The sequence below is a fragment of the Stegodyphus dumicola genome, chromosome 8 (assembly GCF_044657685.1).
Source record: "Stegodyphus dumicola isolate Sdum_Otavi_A_Nest chromosome 8, ASM4465768v1".
NCBI lineage: Eukaryota > Metazoa > Arthropoda > Arachnida > Araneae > Eresidae > Stegodyphus > Stegodyphus dumicola.
The window spans coordinates 122196063-122213793 of NC_140775.1; the positions used below are offsets into that span (position 1 = coordinate 122196063).

Below are 17731 nucleotides of genomic sequence, written 5' to 3' on the forward strand. Positions count from 1 at the left end.
AAACTAAAATTCATTTTCAGTTTCAAATTAAATTTTCTTAAGGGGGAATTGAGTCTTGTTTAGTCAAGAATATTAGTGAGAAATTATAATAAAATTTTACATCTAAGATCTGTCAGAACTGCCTGCTTAAAAATTTAACTTATGAGGTTAAACAGAATGCAAATTCAAGTAGCCTAATACTGTTTGAATTAATGCAAATTGATGTTCTAGTACCTCACGATGACTGAAACATCCTGGCTCTTTGATTTAAAATAAAAGCTAAAAATAATTTAAATGATTACATTGGCGATGTTTTATGGTTAACATTATCTTAGGTTTACTTTACCTAAGTACTAAAAACATATTTAATACAGGAAGTTTTATGCATTTAAATTATTAGTCATATATATGGCTATTTTACACATTTCAGTAAACCAGAAACCAATACACAATTAAAAGTATTATCCATAATTTCCTCCAGAACCAGAATATGAATCTTTAATTAGGATAACAATGGCATCTCAGTTTACAATATAAAATATTTTATGTCTACATTCATGGGCATTCTTATCAAAATAAGAAAGCCAACAGAAAGATAAATAGCAATAAATTTATAAATAATACTGTAAAAAAGTTTTAAAAAGAAATGCAGAATGATAGCAAGACTAAATTTTTGAAGTCTTCTTTCAAAAATCAATTTAAATTCAAATTTTTTTATTTTCATTTTTTAGCATCTCAAAACAGGGTTACTGTTTTCACTATGTAAATTTCCAGTCCTGGCAAAATAGAAATTGTCATTTCACTAGCAGGAAATATTTGTTGCCAACTTTGTATGCAAATAGTGAAAAAGTTCATTTGGCTTGAATACTTTCTTTATTAAATAAAGGAAAAATTCCCATTTAATATTAATTCATGATCCACTTGACACAGCTGTTCCAAAAAGCTCATTTAAAATATATACTCTGATGTGAAAACCACAGAATGTTTTAGCATATAGATGGTATTTAATATATAATAGGTATTTAATATATAATACCATAATATAGATGGTATTTATCATTAATAAATTTTCTAAAAAATATCCCACAAATTTATGAGTTTAAGTACCCAAAATATAATTCTGCATAACTCTTAATGTATGCATTTCCTTACACATTCTTAAAATGAATTAAATACTAAATAATTTAAATAAAACAAAGTCAGTAAAATTATACACTTTAGCAGCTAATAGCAAATTTTTAATAAATTTTTAATTAACAGGATGATTTTATTGCAAAATATGAACACAATCTATGAAAGGTGGAATAGTTTCATGAAAGTCATATTTTATGAAAAGGTACTCATATTTACATTACATGAGGCAGAAATTGAGAAAACTCCATGCATCTGGATTATTGGTGAGAAATAGAAGTTAGATCAGTATCAGTTGTATTAGTTTTAGGGAGCTTTAGCCATTTGGGTGCAAAGGAGCTTTTCAATTTAAAACAGAATATAAACTAATATTTGAAAATTTTTGAATTCTGGTACAAATGTTAGAAACAGACTTAAATAACAGTAAGTTTCATTATTTACTTGTATCTTTTTCCTCTTCATGTACTTTTCTCTTTAATTTTTTTCAGTGTATGATTTAGAAACTTATGGGTATGATTTAGGAAAAGGGAGATGGAATATGTAAGCAAATATGATAAATCAAATTACAATAATAGTAATAAACACATAACATGTAAAAATGAAAAAAGCAAATTTTATTTGAAATTATTTTTAATTCATGAAAAGACAGACAGTATTTCCAACTCATTAAATCCAATCAGACTCTACTTCTGTCATTTTTAATTAATATTTTGCATTTTTCCTATAATTTTCATAAATTTGCTATTTTAGGAATACAAGAATACATCTGTAACACGATACTATTAGGTTAACTGAGCTAAGGTAAAAGAGAAAATTACCTTGCAAGTATCCAACACAACTTTGTTCCAAAGCATTCTTTGCTTCATTTTCTTGAAAAAAATTTAAATTATTATACTTTGACAAAAAATTCATACTTATTACAGCGAAACATCATTAACTCAGTTTACCAGAATTGAATGTAAATTTAGTTTTACACTATTCTCAAAAACTAGTTTATTATTTTCAATTTAATTTTTAAATAATAAATAAATAAATAACCTTTTATAACTTTATTTTTTTCCCTTGTAAAAATTAACAGTGCAGAGTATTTTTAGAAAATAAAAATTTAGGTATGCATTTCCCACAGACATATTTAGTACAAATATTTCATTCCAGTTCTGTTGCAATACATGAATTTATCCAATTTAAATTAATCTGAATTTATAGGATTACATTAATCAGAAGGTTTATTATAACTCTTAGATGTAGAGAATTTCATTTTCACTATCTGAAAATTCAGTTTCATTATTTTTCTCAAAATTTGAAATCATCCCTTTAAATACTGGCAATCTCATTTATAGTATCCCTCTCCAATGAAACGCCATTTTTTTAAACCTTTTCTATTCTGTGAAAAACCTAATGGCTACATGATACATATATTTTCTAAATGTGAAAATTTCAGGTTGGCTTAGAAACTGCTATCATTCTTAAAAAAAGCTTGATTTATGTAAATGTTACAATAAAATTACTTTCCTGTGCAGAAGTAATATTCTGTTCAACAACATCATCGTACATATCATCAAGATATACTGAGTGAAAATTCCTGAACTATTATATTATTTGGAATCCCATACTGCACTATTAACTGAGTTGACAATGGAAGCTTATAATAATTAATATAAATAAGACTCGTTTTCCTTTTAAATATTTAGTGAAATACTATGAAGAAAATTGTCTGGCTATATTAGTTACATTTAAAATTTAATAGAAAATAAATCATTTCCTAGCTCATTAGAATTTGTCACATTCATAAAGAAACAATATTAATTCAAACATGCCATTATGATTTCAATAACTATGAAACAAAATTTCCAAATCTGTCTTTTTTGTTTTCTGTTAGATTAGATGTCCTGTTTACTAAACCTCAACTGGCCATTGACTCACCAGACTGTCATATTTTAATTTTTTTTTTAATTTAAAAGGGGAAAAACAACAAAAAGATCAGCAATTTCTTGATTTTATATAAGCATTTCTATACATTTACAATTTTCATTTTTTTAAATACCTAGATATATCAAAATACATGATTTAATAAAATATTCAAATAATTTAAGGTGTTTTGTATCAAAATACTAACTTTTAAATAGTTTCAAGCAGTTAATAATCGACATAACCATCAAGTTTTGACATAGAAAATTAGGTATTCTTCTGTTATTGGGACTGGATTCAGAATCTATGTATGCATGCATGCATGTATGTATGGATGTTATATGGGTATATGCATATATATACATATATGCATATATTCATACATACATATATATATACATACATGAACAAATACATCCATTATTTCTGAATCTGTTCCGAAGAACAGTACCAAAAATTATGTGTAGAAAACCTGAAGCCTACAGTAAATAGTAATAAATTTGTTTAAAACTGAAAGGCAAACAAGCATCCTTACTTGAATTTATTTTCTTTCTGGCAGAACAACTACAAAATCAAACAAACTAAACTAACAAAAAAAAAAAAAGGGGGGGGGGAATGCGTTCATGAAGGACTTAAGGAAAACTTACTCAGTAAATGCAACTGCATGAAAATTCAGTATAAAAAATGAACACAAATATGGAGCAAAACTACTTGTGTGTTTTATCACATAAAATTTCATATTTTAATGGCAACAATATCTTTAAGTTAAAGATGCTATTTTTCTGCTTAATTACAGTATGTTTTAAGATAAATATTAAAACTTTTGAGTAAAAAACGATGTAATTATAAAAAAAAGGGAAACACACGAATGGGAGTGACATAAACAGGGAGAAATACATAAGTGCCCAACATGAAGTTTTCAGTTTATTGATCTGGTATTCTATGTCATTAACAAGACTAAATGCCAAAAATGAATCATTCAGCACATTCACAAAGGCTAAACATGATACAAGAAAATCACATTTCCTAGCTTCACTCTATTAATACAATTTTATGTAGGTAAAGGTACGGACATTAAACACTGAAAAAAAAATTCACTTACTTTCCTCAAATAATACTGTAATGTCAGATTCAATACAACAACATCGATGAATTCACTAAAAAAACTGGTGCCATGCTGACTTTCAAATTCTTTGCACAAACATCCCGCCACACTGCGGGAAGTAAAACAGATGTTTCCTGCTTTGTCATTGATCAGTGAAAGAGATTTACTTTGCTTTATTTATAATTAAACATATTAAAAAATCTTCTAAAATAATATACGAAATAAATTTATTTTCAAGTTGTATCAACTTCTATTCAGAGCACCTCTGTAATAAAGTAATTAACCAATTTTTCTTCAAAAAATAGAAATGTCTCTACATGCGCATACTCGGTATATAATCCTAAAAACAGATATTTTGATAAGCTAGCATAAAATTAACCAGTTAAATTTTGCGTTCATTTAATGGGAATGTTATATTTATTCTGAAGATCTCTAGATTAAGAATGTCTTTGACTGTTTCAGGAAAAATAAAAATATAATTACTTATTTACTTTTTATCATATAAAAAATTAGTGAGATCACCATATAATTTTTCCCGTGTATTAAATACCATTAAAAATGTTAGCCTCATATGATTTTTATAATAATGATTAAAGCAATTGAAATTTATGTAAAATATGAGGATTAAGCTTCCAGTTTTGTAAAATTATTATTATTATTAAAAATGTAAAAATAATTCATTTGTGACATTAAAACTCTATTAAAAAACTTTTTTTGCATATTCTACCTTTTTTTTTTTTGTTCGAAGGGAAAAAAGCAACTGTAAAATGAAAATTTTTCAACATATACTCTAAATCGTAGATTTTTTGCAAAGGTTTCTTAGAATTCATATAATATTTGTAACAACAGAAAAGTGCTGTGATATCAGTAGTTTTTACTAGCACATTTCGTTTCGTATAATTTTCATAAAAATAACATGCGACGACAAAGCATCGATAATATGTACAGTTTTTTTTATTTGTATAACTTTCATGAAAATGATGTGAAAAAAAAATACCCCAAAATTATATGTATATTTTTGGAGACGTGCTGCTTGGGTTTGGCATAATTTGAATCATAGAATCAAAATATGGAAAAAAAATTCTATGTTATCTCAGAAAAAGTCCCATTTTGTGTCAAAATACCTATGTGAAATCAATGCTATGTATAAATTGTCCTTTTGAGACATGAAAAATGCAAGTCGAATATCGTCAATCGGCCCAGTAGAACAGGAGATACAGACCTGTCTCTCCTTTTTTTGTGCATTGTACACTGCTTAAAAAAAAAAAAAAAAAAAAAAAAAAAAAAAAAAAAAAAAGGGACAGTTCTATATCTCTTGTTATACTGGGCCGATTGACAAAGTTCATATTGCGTTTTTCATGTCTCGAAAGCGCGACTTACTATATATATTAGATTTATATATAGCACTATTCTAACATAGGTATTTTGACACAAAATAGGACTTATTCTGAAATAACATACCAATTTTTTTACATATTTTGATTCTACAGCTCAAATTACGCCTAAATATGAAATTTTGTAAAATTTGGAGCGAAATTTACGGAGAAATTCACAAATTTGTGTTGGCACTTTTTGTTCAGTTTGCGCCAAGAAACTGAATAAACTTGGCGAACTTCTTAATATATGGCAACCTAGTTTCCTTTCCTGTGAGAGGAAGAAAAGTCACCATCATTCCTTTTTTCCAAATAATATTCTTTATATTATATTTTTTATTATAACTGTTATTATTTTAAGTAATTTTTTCTTTTTCGAATTTCATTTTAATTGTTTAAGTTGCATGTTTTTTTTTCGAATAACTGTTTTAAAAATTTCTATTTACCTATTCGAACTGCATAAATAAAGGTGCAGCGTTTATTTTTTTTCAAATAGTTTTCTTTATATATATTTTTTGTCATAGTTATTATTTTAGGAAATTTTTAAATTTTTATATGTTTATTTTATTTGTTTGTGTTGCATTGTCTCTTCAGATAATTGTTTTAAAATTTTCTATTTATTCCTTTGAACTGAGCATTTTAAATATATTTATTAATATAAATTTTGCAGAATTTGATTTTATTTATTTGAATTGCGTTTCTTTTGGAAGAATACTTTGTAACCCAGACTATGATGCGTTTGAAAACTGCATATATTAAAAGAGAAAATACAGTAAAGCACAGTTTTACACGCCTTTCAATGTTCCGTTCAGAAAAGATGTATATAAATAAGAAAGATGTATAACCGACATTTTAACTTAGGATGACTTGCATACACTGCTTTAAATAGTTTTATCATTGTGCCCATTGCTTTACACAATTTTATCCTACATTTGGTTTCTTAAAATGTTATTCATATTTTAGTCAAATATTTTATTTTTGAAATCGCACGAATCAAATATGATAAGATTAAAAAGTTTTAAATTAAAAAAAAAGTACAAATACTAAATTTTACGCAAAAATTTATTTTTTCTTCTCTTTTTCTTCAGGCATTTATCTTTATTCTTGATCTTTCTCTTTAGGCATTCTGCAAGTATATTAAAAAGCATCCAACTTTTCGAAACATCTTGGTATTTCTGACAATCATTTTAAAGAAAGTTATCGCCTTCCATGTCATAAAGGCCCTCAAACGACCGAGCGGTAAAGTCGCTGAACACTGGTAGTTCACTCCAAGGTTCGAATCCCAGTAAACGGGCTGGTTGCATAGGCGTTTTCATGGATTTTCTCATGTGTAACGTGTATGCCAGCTGGTTTCCCTTAGAAAGTTCTTCATGAAGGCATCCTTTCTTTTAGGCAGATAACCCTGCTTTGCCGTAACTTAATAATCCAATTCAATCCATTTCATCAGTATTTGGTCAAAGCCTTTATCAGTCTTTAGAGGCTAAACATTTTGAAGGTATGACATGAAAGGAAAGACTGGTTTCATCAAGAGGTTTTGGTTTATTAAATTATGACAAAGGATACTAGGGCTATCTGCCTAAGGGGAGGGATGCCTTCATGGAGGACTTTCTAAAGAAAACTGGCTTGTATACACTTTACACACGGGGAGAACCACGAAAATGCCCCTGCAGCCAGCCCGTTCGCGGGATTCAAACTTCAGACCGAACTACCAGTGTTCAGCGACTTTACCGCTCGGCCGCTAGTGGTCCCCATTCAGACAAAGTTTTTTGAAATATTTGCAATTACTTTATAAGAAGGATTTATTAATAACCATGATAATTACTTATTATATTACTGATGATTAGGATTCAGTTCTTGACAATTAAAGTCTAAATTAGAATTAAGGATATAATGAAAATATGCTATGCACAATAATACATTTTAGGATAAAAATGAGTTGATTTTTTATGTTTAAAATCTTTTTAAATTCATTTAATAAACATCTTACCCTCGTTGTAAATTGAATCCAGAATGTTGTGTGTCATTTATATAATTATTCTTACTTGTCCACAGAACCTGATGACTTATCCAGCCATTAAGTAGCTGCAGATCATTTCTACATAACCATTGAACTTCTATTAATTCGGTCTCTAGAGGGTTGTATGTTTATATCATACTTTCATATTCTAAATCTTATGTTTCTATAAAAATATGCTGTGCTTTAAAAATATTTATGATAGTATCAGCTGCTCTTTCAACCACTTCATAAGAAACAGTTTGTTTAGAAATAAATTATGCAGTTAATGTCATAAAATATTTTCATAAAATTCAAATAAACATCAAACGAAAGTTCTCGGTTTTACACAATTCGATTTAAACAAAGTTAAAGTAAAGTAGCAGACGATAAAACGCCGAAGGTAAAAATTTACTCTTATTTTTTTTTAAAAAAAAGGAAGAAAGAGAGAAATTTAAAAAAATAGTTAAAAATTTGAATAATATCATCTGTAATTTAAAAAAAATAGCTTTTCATATAGTATTACTAAATAATTATTACACATCATTGAGGGGAAAAAATTCATATAATTTATTCTTCGTAAAATTTTATTTGAAATTTAAGGTTAAAAATAGCTGGGGCAATTCACTGTAAAAAAAAATCCATGAACCACATTTGGCGTTATTATCGCTCCAAAAAAAGATGCCAAATTTCAAAACGTGAAAATATGTAAATTCGTGTATATCTTAGAACATTTTGAATAAAAAGTCTAATTTTTTGCATATATGTTTAGAGATACACCTACTTTAAGATGATGGTAAAAATTTTATAGGTTATAATTCAAAATCTTTTTCGAAAAAATTATAAATATTATTTAAAAATAGAAATTTAAAAAATAAAACACAAAAGATTGGTAAATTTTATTTGGAATGAACCTTAATTTCAAAATGTGAAAGGAAAAATCAAAAAGGTTTAATAAAAAAAGAGATATTAATAAATATTTGCCAAATTCAATTAACATTGAGGAGCTAAAATTTTGAGAGCTAATATTTTAAAAACTACTCGTACGGTTTTTACGAAACTTGGCATTTTGGCATAATTTGAGTCGTAGAAGCGAAATATGGAAAAAAATTGGTATGTTATTTCAGAAAAAGTCCAATTTTGTGTCAAAATTCCTATGTTAGATAAGTGCTATATATAAATCTAATATATATCCTAAGTTGCGCTTTCGAGACATGAAAAACACAGTTTGAATTTTGTCAATCGGCCCAGTAGAACGAGAGATTTTCCATTGTCCCATTTTTTTTTTGAGCAGTGCACATCAATTTCATATTTGAAAATTGCATTTGAATGTTAGTTCTTTGTGTAAAATTCATGGTATGCCTCGTGTAAATAGGAAAAACTCCAATGTTGGAATGTCCTCCTACATGTTGGAATTCAACTGTGGCAGAATCATAGTTTGTTGGGTTTACAGGCTAATCCTAGCTCCATGATATTGCTGCTTGTTTTGGTCGCAGTTCCATGCCTAATTCATGGGGACAGGAGGGCCATACTGAACACCATGCGGAATCCTTTTAGCCCCAGGTCACTAATGCCTGAGGGGACAGACGCGTTGTGTTCTCGACTTTGTGGTATTGTTATCTACTTCACATACCCCGAGTGAAGAACTTGGTTCAGGTGCAGGATAATAAGTGTCTGCATATAGAATGCAATAATATTTGCACCAGCATGAACTGTCAGTATGGCCATTATTGTAGCTTCCCTGTGTTATATTCATATTAATATTACTTGATCAATAAATGACATTACTACAGGATCACATAGCACATTGTTTATTACAAACCAACATCAACTGGTGATTACTTCATTTCAGTTCAACAAGCAACTAGTGTGTTGCCACATATATGTAACATCTCCCCTCTTTTGCGAGAGTTATAGGAATCACTGCATTACATAATTATCATATTTAGATGGTCAGTATACATTACGACCACTTCTTGTTTTATATACACAATCACGATTAATATTATTGCTATTATCTTGATGGTGAGGATCATTATGCATTTTTGGATGTTCACTACTTATATTTTCCTCATTCTCATTACATAGATCATAATAGTCTAATGTCACTAAATTCTTCTGATTTTTAGTTTTTATTAAATGGAATTTATTCCGTCTAATTACCCTATTATCTTTTGTTCTAATCCAATATGATCTAGGAGTTAAATACTTTTTTAAAACTATAGCAGGCTTCCATTTATTTTCCCATCTCAACATTACCTTTTTCCCAGGAATAAATTCAGGTCTTTCCCTTGCATGCTTATCATAAGAGATTTTAGCCTGTTTCTGCTAAAAACAGCCTGTTTCTGCTGTTTCACCTTTTCTCTATATTGATCTTTTACAGTTGGCTTCAATTCTGTTTGTGTAATTGGTAACTGTGTTCTTAAATTTCTACTTATAGCATTTTACTTGATGATAAATTTATACCTGAAATTGGAGTATTTCTATATTCCAGTAAAGCTTCATTTAATTTCTCCAATCCTGCTTTTCTAAATAAACTCTTAGCTGTATCTACTAACTTTTCTGCAAATCCATTATATTTAGGATATCGAAGACCACTAGTGATTATTTCAAATCCCCAATCCCTTGCGAAACTCTATTTTCCAACTATTAAATGGTACATTATCACAAATTAAAGTTGTGGGTATTCCATGTGTTGCAAATATTGATTCAGTTTACTAGTAACTTCCTCTGCCTTTTTATTTTTTAGAGGAATTTTGTCTACCCATTTAGTTAAGTAACAGCCTATTACTAGAAAACTTTTCCCAGCATACTCAGAGATATCAGTACCAACCTTTTCATAAGGTAAACTGGGAATTTCATGACAAACAAGAGGTTCTTTTACTGTTTGAGGCCTGAACCCATCACAAATTAGGCATTTAGAAATCATATTCTCAATGTCACTGATGATTCCTGGCCAAAATAGTACTTGTCAAGTCCTAGCTTTTGATTTTTCACTCCCACAGTGAGCTTCTGCAATAATGTTAACATACACTTCCTTAATGCAACAGGTACAATTCGATTATTAAAGAAAACTAAATCTTGTTCAACACTCAACTCATTTTTAAATTTAAAATAAGATCTTGCTTCTTTAGAAACTTTATCAGTACTCAAAGGCCATCCCTTTTGCCAATATTCAATGTAGCTTTCTGAAATTTCCTTTTCTTACTCTCAGACATTTGACGTTGTTTTGTTAGTGTCTGAACAATCTCTGTCATATCCTTGTTTTCATTTGCATGTGTTTCAATAAAGGAATGTGACAGTAAATCTGCAATATACCTATATTTCCCAGGCAAATATTTAAGTTTTAAGTTATATTTTAAGAGCTTAATTTTTATCCTTTGCAATCTATTTGACAACACATTAGCAATATTTTTGTTCTTAATTGAAACTAATGGTTTATGATCAGTAAGCACTTTTACCTCTGTACCATAAATGTAATAGTGAAATTTATTAACAGCAAATAAAATACTAAGAATTTCTTTCTCAATCTGAACGTAGTTTTTTCCTGCATTATTCCTAGACAAAAAAGCAATTGGTTGCCCATTCTGCAATAAGCAGCAACCTAATCCATCTTTAGTACTATCTGCATGTATAGTGATAGGTTTACTGCTGCCAAATATTCCTAATACAGGTGCATTGGAAATTAATTTTTTTAATTCCCTGAATACTTTAGAATGTAGCTGTAACCACTGCCATTCTACTTTGTTTTTCAAAAGTTTCCTTAATATGGCTGTTTTCTCTGAAAAATGTGGGACAAATTTCCTCAAATAATTACACATTCCAAAAACACGCTGTAATTCATTCTTATTCTGAGGTTCCTGCAACTCAGTAATGGCTTTAATTTGATCAAGATCAGGTTGCATGCCAGATACATTAAATAAATGATCTAACTATTTAACGTCACTGACCCTACATTGAAGTTTTTGCTTGTTGAATTTAATATTGAGTTTTTAGCTCTGTTGATGACCTCTGTTAAAATTTTATCATGTTCTTGTATGGTGCTAGCAGCAATGAGGATGCCATCAAAATAGATCAATACTCCTGGTATATTACCAAAATTTTCAAGATTGCATTTCTGAAAAATTTCAGGTGCACAGGAAATACCCATTGGAAGCCTTAAGAATTTATAGCATCCAAATTGTGTGCTGAAAGTACAAAAATCACTACTGTCCCCATCTAACGCTATTTGAAAAAAACCCATCCTCTAAGTCCAAAGTAAACTGATTTATTACATAGCTTTGGTAAAATCTCCTCAATTGCTGGAATCAACACATGTTCTCTTTTTATAGCTTTGTTAAGATCTTGAGGTTCAATTCATATTCTTAAGGATACATTAGCTTTTTCAATTACTAGATTGCTAACCCAGTTCAAAGGTTGATCAACTTTTGCAATAATGCCCTGTCTCTCTAATTTGTTTAATTTTAATTCAAGTTTAGGTTTTAAACTAAGTGGTGCTCTACGTGGTGGTCTCACTACAGGAGCTATCTGATCATCTACTCCGATTTTATATAATCCATTAAATTTTCCCATACTATCAAACACTTCTGAATATTAATAATAAATTTATCTTTAGATGGAGGTAAAACAATTGTATATTGATCCAACTTACCTGTATTTGATATTCCAACCTTATTTATAAACTGAATCAAATTAAGTTTAACACATGCATTAAGTCCTAATAATGGATGTATGTGCTTGCTAGAAACAATTAAAAATTCTAGAGGATGATTCTCACCATCTGAGGAACATTGTAACATTAACGACCCATCAGGTTTAACCTTGGACCCCCCCAAATGCTTCTAATACAACATTATACTTGTTTACAATAAGATTAGAGTTCTTAGCACTCAGTGTTTCATAAATTTTCACAGGCAAAATATTCACTTCAAACTCTGTTCCAACTTAAAGGTCACATTTGTCCCTTCAACAATTATTGTTTTAGTCCACTCTTTTGTAGACGATGTTGAGCATACACTTTTAGATTTTTGGACATTTATGGAATTCACGAAGAATTCATCATCAGATTCACTATATACATCTGCGTTATCATGCTGAGAAACATTTTGGATGTGTCTCAGTCTGCACATAGTCGAAAAGTGATTAAGTTTGCCACAATTAAAGCATTTTTTTCCCATATGCCAGACATTGTCCATTAATATAATGTCTGTTGCATTTACACAAAAACATCTCAGTATTTGAAGTGTAATCACACCATCCTCTGTGCTTCCTCACTGCTACGGCTACATTGGCTCCTCCTGCCTGATGGTGCTTCACTTTCCCTCAAGTTATGCTGTCAACATTATGTTCTCTTAACGTTTGAGCACAAGCTTTGCTCAATTCAGCAGCTTTTCCTAAATCAATTGCTTTCTCCAAACTCAGATTATTTTCTCGCAGCATCCTCTCCTGTAAACTGGTATCAGATACTCCAAGGACACATACAACTGCGATCACGTACAACAGTCACTCTGCTCACCAAATTTGCAACATTTTACCAGTTTTTTCAGGTCAGTCATAAAACAATAAAAAATTTCTTCTTGTTTTCTCTTATTGAATAAAAATCTCTTTACCATGACATTTGTTCTAGGCGTCGCGAAAGCTTCAAACTTTCAAGCACTTTTTCATAGTTGCCCTGATCTCCTGTTGAAAGATTGAACACTTCAACTGCTTTCTCACTAGTGGCATTTAAAAATAAAGCAACTTTCACATCTGAATATTTTGAAGCATATCCTGAAGCTTTCATATAAATCTGGAACACCTGCTTGAATCTGCGCCAGTTTTCGGCCACATTGCCATTGAAACTTAGGCCTTGCTGTGGGCGACAAAATTCCATCTTGCATCTGCTGAGAGGAAAAACAACCAAAGGGATTGCTTGGCAATTAGTTGTAATACTACTCCACACAGCTATGCCATGTTATATTCATATTAATATTACTTAATCAATAAATAAGTGACATTACTACAGGATCGCATAACACATTGTTTATTGCAAACCAACATCAACTGGTGATTACTTCACTTCAGCAAAGAATATGTATTGTAGACATTCTTTGACTTCAGTTCAACAAGCAACTAGTGTGTTGCCACATATATGTAACACCCTTGATGCTGCAGCAGAAACAGGTATTTCAGATAGTATGATGAACAATGACACTGAACACAGGAGTGTACACTGCATTGTCTTTTCAGGCAAATCCCAGCTCTGTGTACAGCATCATAATGGGCATGTACGTGTGTGAAAGCATTGAGGAGAACAAATGCTGCCAGCTTGCATTCATCATCATTATATGGGTCCAGCATCTGGCATGCTGGTATGGAGTGCATTTCATTTCAGGCAAACCCCACAAGAGTATAATTTTAAAATCGAATTAAAAAAAATCATGATTTGCTTATAAAATTGATTGGAACAACAAAATATAAACAAATATGGCAATGAAACATGAAATACATTTGTGTTTGTAATATTTGTTTATATTTTTTGTATTTGTATTACTATGAATAAAATAAAATAACAATGCTGCTTGTTAAATTGAAGAATTATTAAACTTTTTGTCAGAATTTGACATATTGTGAAGGTTTTTAGGTTCTTCTTAATAAGACATTTGAGTTAATAAAGGAGTATTATTTCTAAAATTTCTTCACCTCTGTTTTTTATTAAGTTTGACAAATTCCAGTTTAATAAGAGGTTCTAGCTGTGTTATGTTCTACGTTATACATTGCTTCTTCAGTTCTAATGCAGATTAGCTAGAATATACTAAATACAAAATTCTGTGGTGAAGTAATTTCAAAATAAATTATGTGTCTCAAAATAGTCAAAACATTAAACATTCTAAAAAGTTTAGTTTCAGATATATTCTAGACATTTTTGACATATATTCTAGACAGACAAATATTATATAAAATGCCATAGTATTCTGTATAGTACGTGAATTTCTCACAATACTGGTATCTCCTCTCTCCCAATATGTAATGGTGAAAAACTAAATTTACTAATGCACAAAGATGTAAAAATAAATTTAAAAAAAAAATTCTATGACTTTGAACGATATCATAAAAGCATTGCTTGCATGTAAAATAAGTTGTCAGTTTTAGAATTAGTGCTGTGTTACATGTAATTTTTACAGAATATTTGGAATAAAAATATATTGTAGTAAATGAATAGAATTAAAAAAATATTAATTGTTTTAATATGATATTGTGTGAGTATTAAATAAATATGTCCATGCATTCCTTCTTCATGCTGTAAATATTTAACACTCTTTGTAATCTTAAAATGTAAGCAGCTAATATTCATATGCTATTTCTTTCTTAACCATTCTTGATTTTATTATTATTTCTTTCTTCTTAGGTTCATGTTTGAAGATGATAGAGGCATATTTCCAGAAACTTTGTTTGTTTTCGATATTGAACTCCCTGTGGACTTTGTGCCCATCAATAGTGATAATGAAGTTGAAAGCTTTCATTTATATTCTATAGAAGAAGTAAGAAATAACCGGAATTAATGTAAATTTACTGTTTTTTATTACTTTTTCTTAACTATTGAATTATTTTATGTTTCTTATAAACATGTAATAGCCTTCCCTTCTCTTCCTCCTTCATTCAGCTGAAGAAAGTTATTGTCACTGATGATTTTAAACTTACTAGCTCTCTAGTCACTTTGGACTTTTTAGTGAGACATGGTTATTTAAACTGTGATGAAGGTAAGTTTGAGATAAGTTAGCCATTCAGTTGAAGTTTTTTATTCTAATAAATGTGTGTACTTGACTAATAATAATAATAATAAAAGAGAGATGAGACCAAATAAGGTGAACTAAATTTTAAAAAACTTACTAGCATAAAATCTGATTTGTAATTTTTTTTAACGGTGTACTTATGCCCTTATGCATTTGTCTTAACATTTTGCATCATTAGTGAAATGGATCCTGGAGGTCTTTCAATTGAAATATATCTAATGTAGTGTAATTTCCCCAGAAAGACTTTTATAATCTTCATGAATGGGTGTTAGATATATAGTTAGTAGTCTGATCCAAGTAGAAGCAATAAAACTCTGATTTCGTGAAATCCTTAAAATGAGAAAGACTAAGAAAAATGAGTGCAGTAAAAATAATGAAAATATTTTTTTAGGGGTATGTAGAGGGGTTTTGCACTGAAATATTGTCCTCGTTTACTGTTATGCTAGACCAAGGCTTTTTAACTTTTTTCGCTCGTGACCTCGTTTCATCACTGATTTTTTTTGTGACCTCAGGACCCCATAATATTTAAAAAAATTTTGTGGGACACCATAAGCATTGAGAAAATCCAACACATTCATCAGTAAAACTGTCAATTTTTTCACTTGTACTCTAATATACTATTGCAGTTTTAGGTCATTAACTTTTTCAAGACATAGAGCAATGTTTAAATTTTAAATAAGTAACAGATGAAATGACAGCGTCATGTGCAAAGCAAGTAAAAGAATGTTTATATTATAAAAAGAATGCGTTAAAATGTTTTAATTTTTTCCTTTGTCTCTATTATCTTATCTTTATCTATTTTCAGATATTTTGTGTAAAAATATTTGGTAATTGTAAAATTATTATAATAAGTCAAAACAATATCAAAACTGCTAAAATTCTTGGTAACCCACTGCTGCAGATCGTGACCACAGAAACTCTGAGCTAGACATTTGTAAGAGACTCAACATTAGCTCATTTTGCTGAGACTGTCTCATAGCACCATTAGTTATAAGATTGGTCATTGTTCTGTCACTATTGTCTCAGTGTCTTTAAGGATCATACTGTTTGTGGCATAAAAGTCAAAACATCCACAAAGGTGAAAATAATATTTGAACAGCACAGTTCAAAGCATATTTTGGCCTGTGCTGCTGTTATTTGGATCTGTTTCCTGGGAAGAGCATTGACTGATCACTGAATGATTCCACTAATAGCATTTTATATTGTTTTGAGGTGATTGAGAAAAAAATTGTTTCCCACAACAGACTTTAAGTTTTAATTGCTTTAGTAGTCCCCCATTCCTCCTACGTGCCTTAAAATCAGCACCCCAGGATTTTCCCCCTTATAACTTTTTTTATATTATTTATAATATTTCCTTTATCTCTTAAATTAAACTTCCTGACAGAAGGATGTTAAAAAATATGCTTACATTAAAAAAAAAAAAAAAAAAAAAAAAAAAAAAAAAAAAAAAAAATTGTACTACAAAAGAAATGACTGCTATGCTTAATGTGCATTTGTAGAATCCAGTTTTGATATACAGAGAAAACTGCACAAGCAGATTATTTGAATATTTCTAACACTTTATGTTTTGCAAATAAATGCAAAGTTGAGATTACAGTGTTGTCAGGAATATAAAATGTGAAATGTTGATCAAGAAACTAATGTTTTCTGGCAAGTTTATCTTTACTCTGTTCCCTACCTCATGGATTTTGGTATAGAAAACCAGCAGAAACTTACTAGTCAGACTGTCTGTTTCTTGTGCGAAAATATGTTTGTGATTTAGTGACAGTTTGGTACATTGTATTGTGCTTTGGAGACAGTTCAGTTATTACCTTAAAATGAAGAATGAATACAGAGATTATGTAACCATTATTAAGCAGCCGTAGCCCTTAAATTGTACAGACTTCGTCTCTTGGAACATCTTTCAAATTATAATTGCATTTTTGAAAATTACAATACCCCCATTCTCTGATGTCAGGTCAATCAGACATGGTTTAAAGAATATGGAATTACTCATCTACCAAATCCTGCAGATTTACCACACTTAAGTATTACTGAAGCATAATTGTCTGTGTTAGAAAACAGAGTTAGATCTTTTTTTTTCCACTAACATCTCTTGAAAAATTGAAGCAGTTTCTGACAGAAGAAAATTATAAAATGCCAATTACCATTATACAGAATTTGTATGCCTCCACTTCAAGAATTCAAGCATTTTTGGGTTTCGTAGGTGCTTTTATATCATAAAGTCCTTCAATTTAGTTGTTTCAATTATTTTACATAACCTCTGCATAAAACAAGTTCTCAAGCAGAACATTTTAAAGGTGAAACATTATGTAATATATGGTGTACAGGTCGTCTTTGTTTTATTTTGAAATTCTGATTTTTTGTAAAGTCTGAAAATTTAATTCCTTTATACCTTGCATGATGTGTATCTTGATATGAAGCATTCTGCTATAATTTTAGAGATTTAGAACTTTGAATCTGTTGTTCT

General features: G+C 29.6%; 1 protein-coding gene across 3 annotated transcripts in view; it reads left to right on the forward strand.

The window, feature by feature from the left end:
• Positions 1-17731, forward strand: part of LOC118201042 (uncharacterized) — a 100365-nt gene that overhangs the window by 68136 nt on the left and 14498 nt on the right. For 2 of the 3 annotated variants that reach the window (XM_035373061.2, XM_035373060.2), the window contains exons 6-7: positions 14877-15009; positions 15132-15228. In XM_035373061.2, the coding sequence (XP_035228952.1) occupies positions 14877-15009; positions 15132-15228 (230 nt within the window). Of the gene's footprint in view, positions 1-14876; positions 15032-15131; positions 15229-17731 lie in introns of all 3 variants that reach the window. The other variant, XR_004760187.2, reaches the window with a different exon arrangement.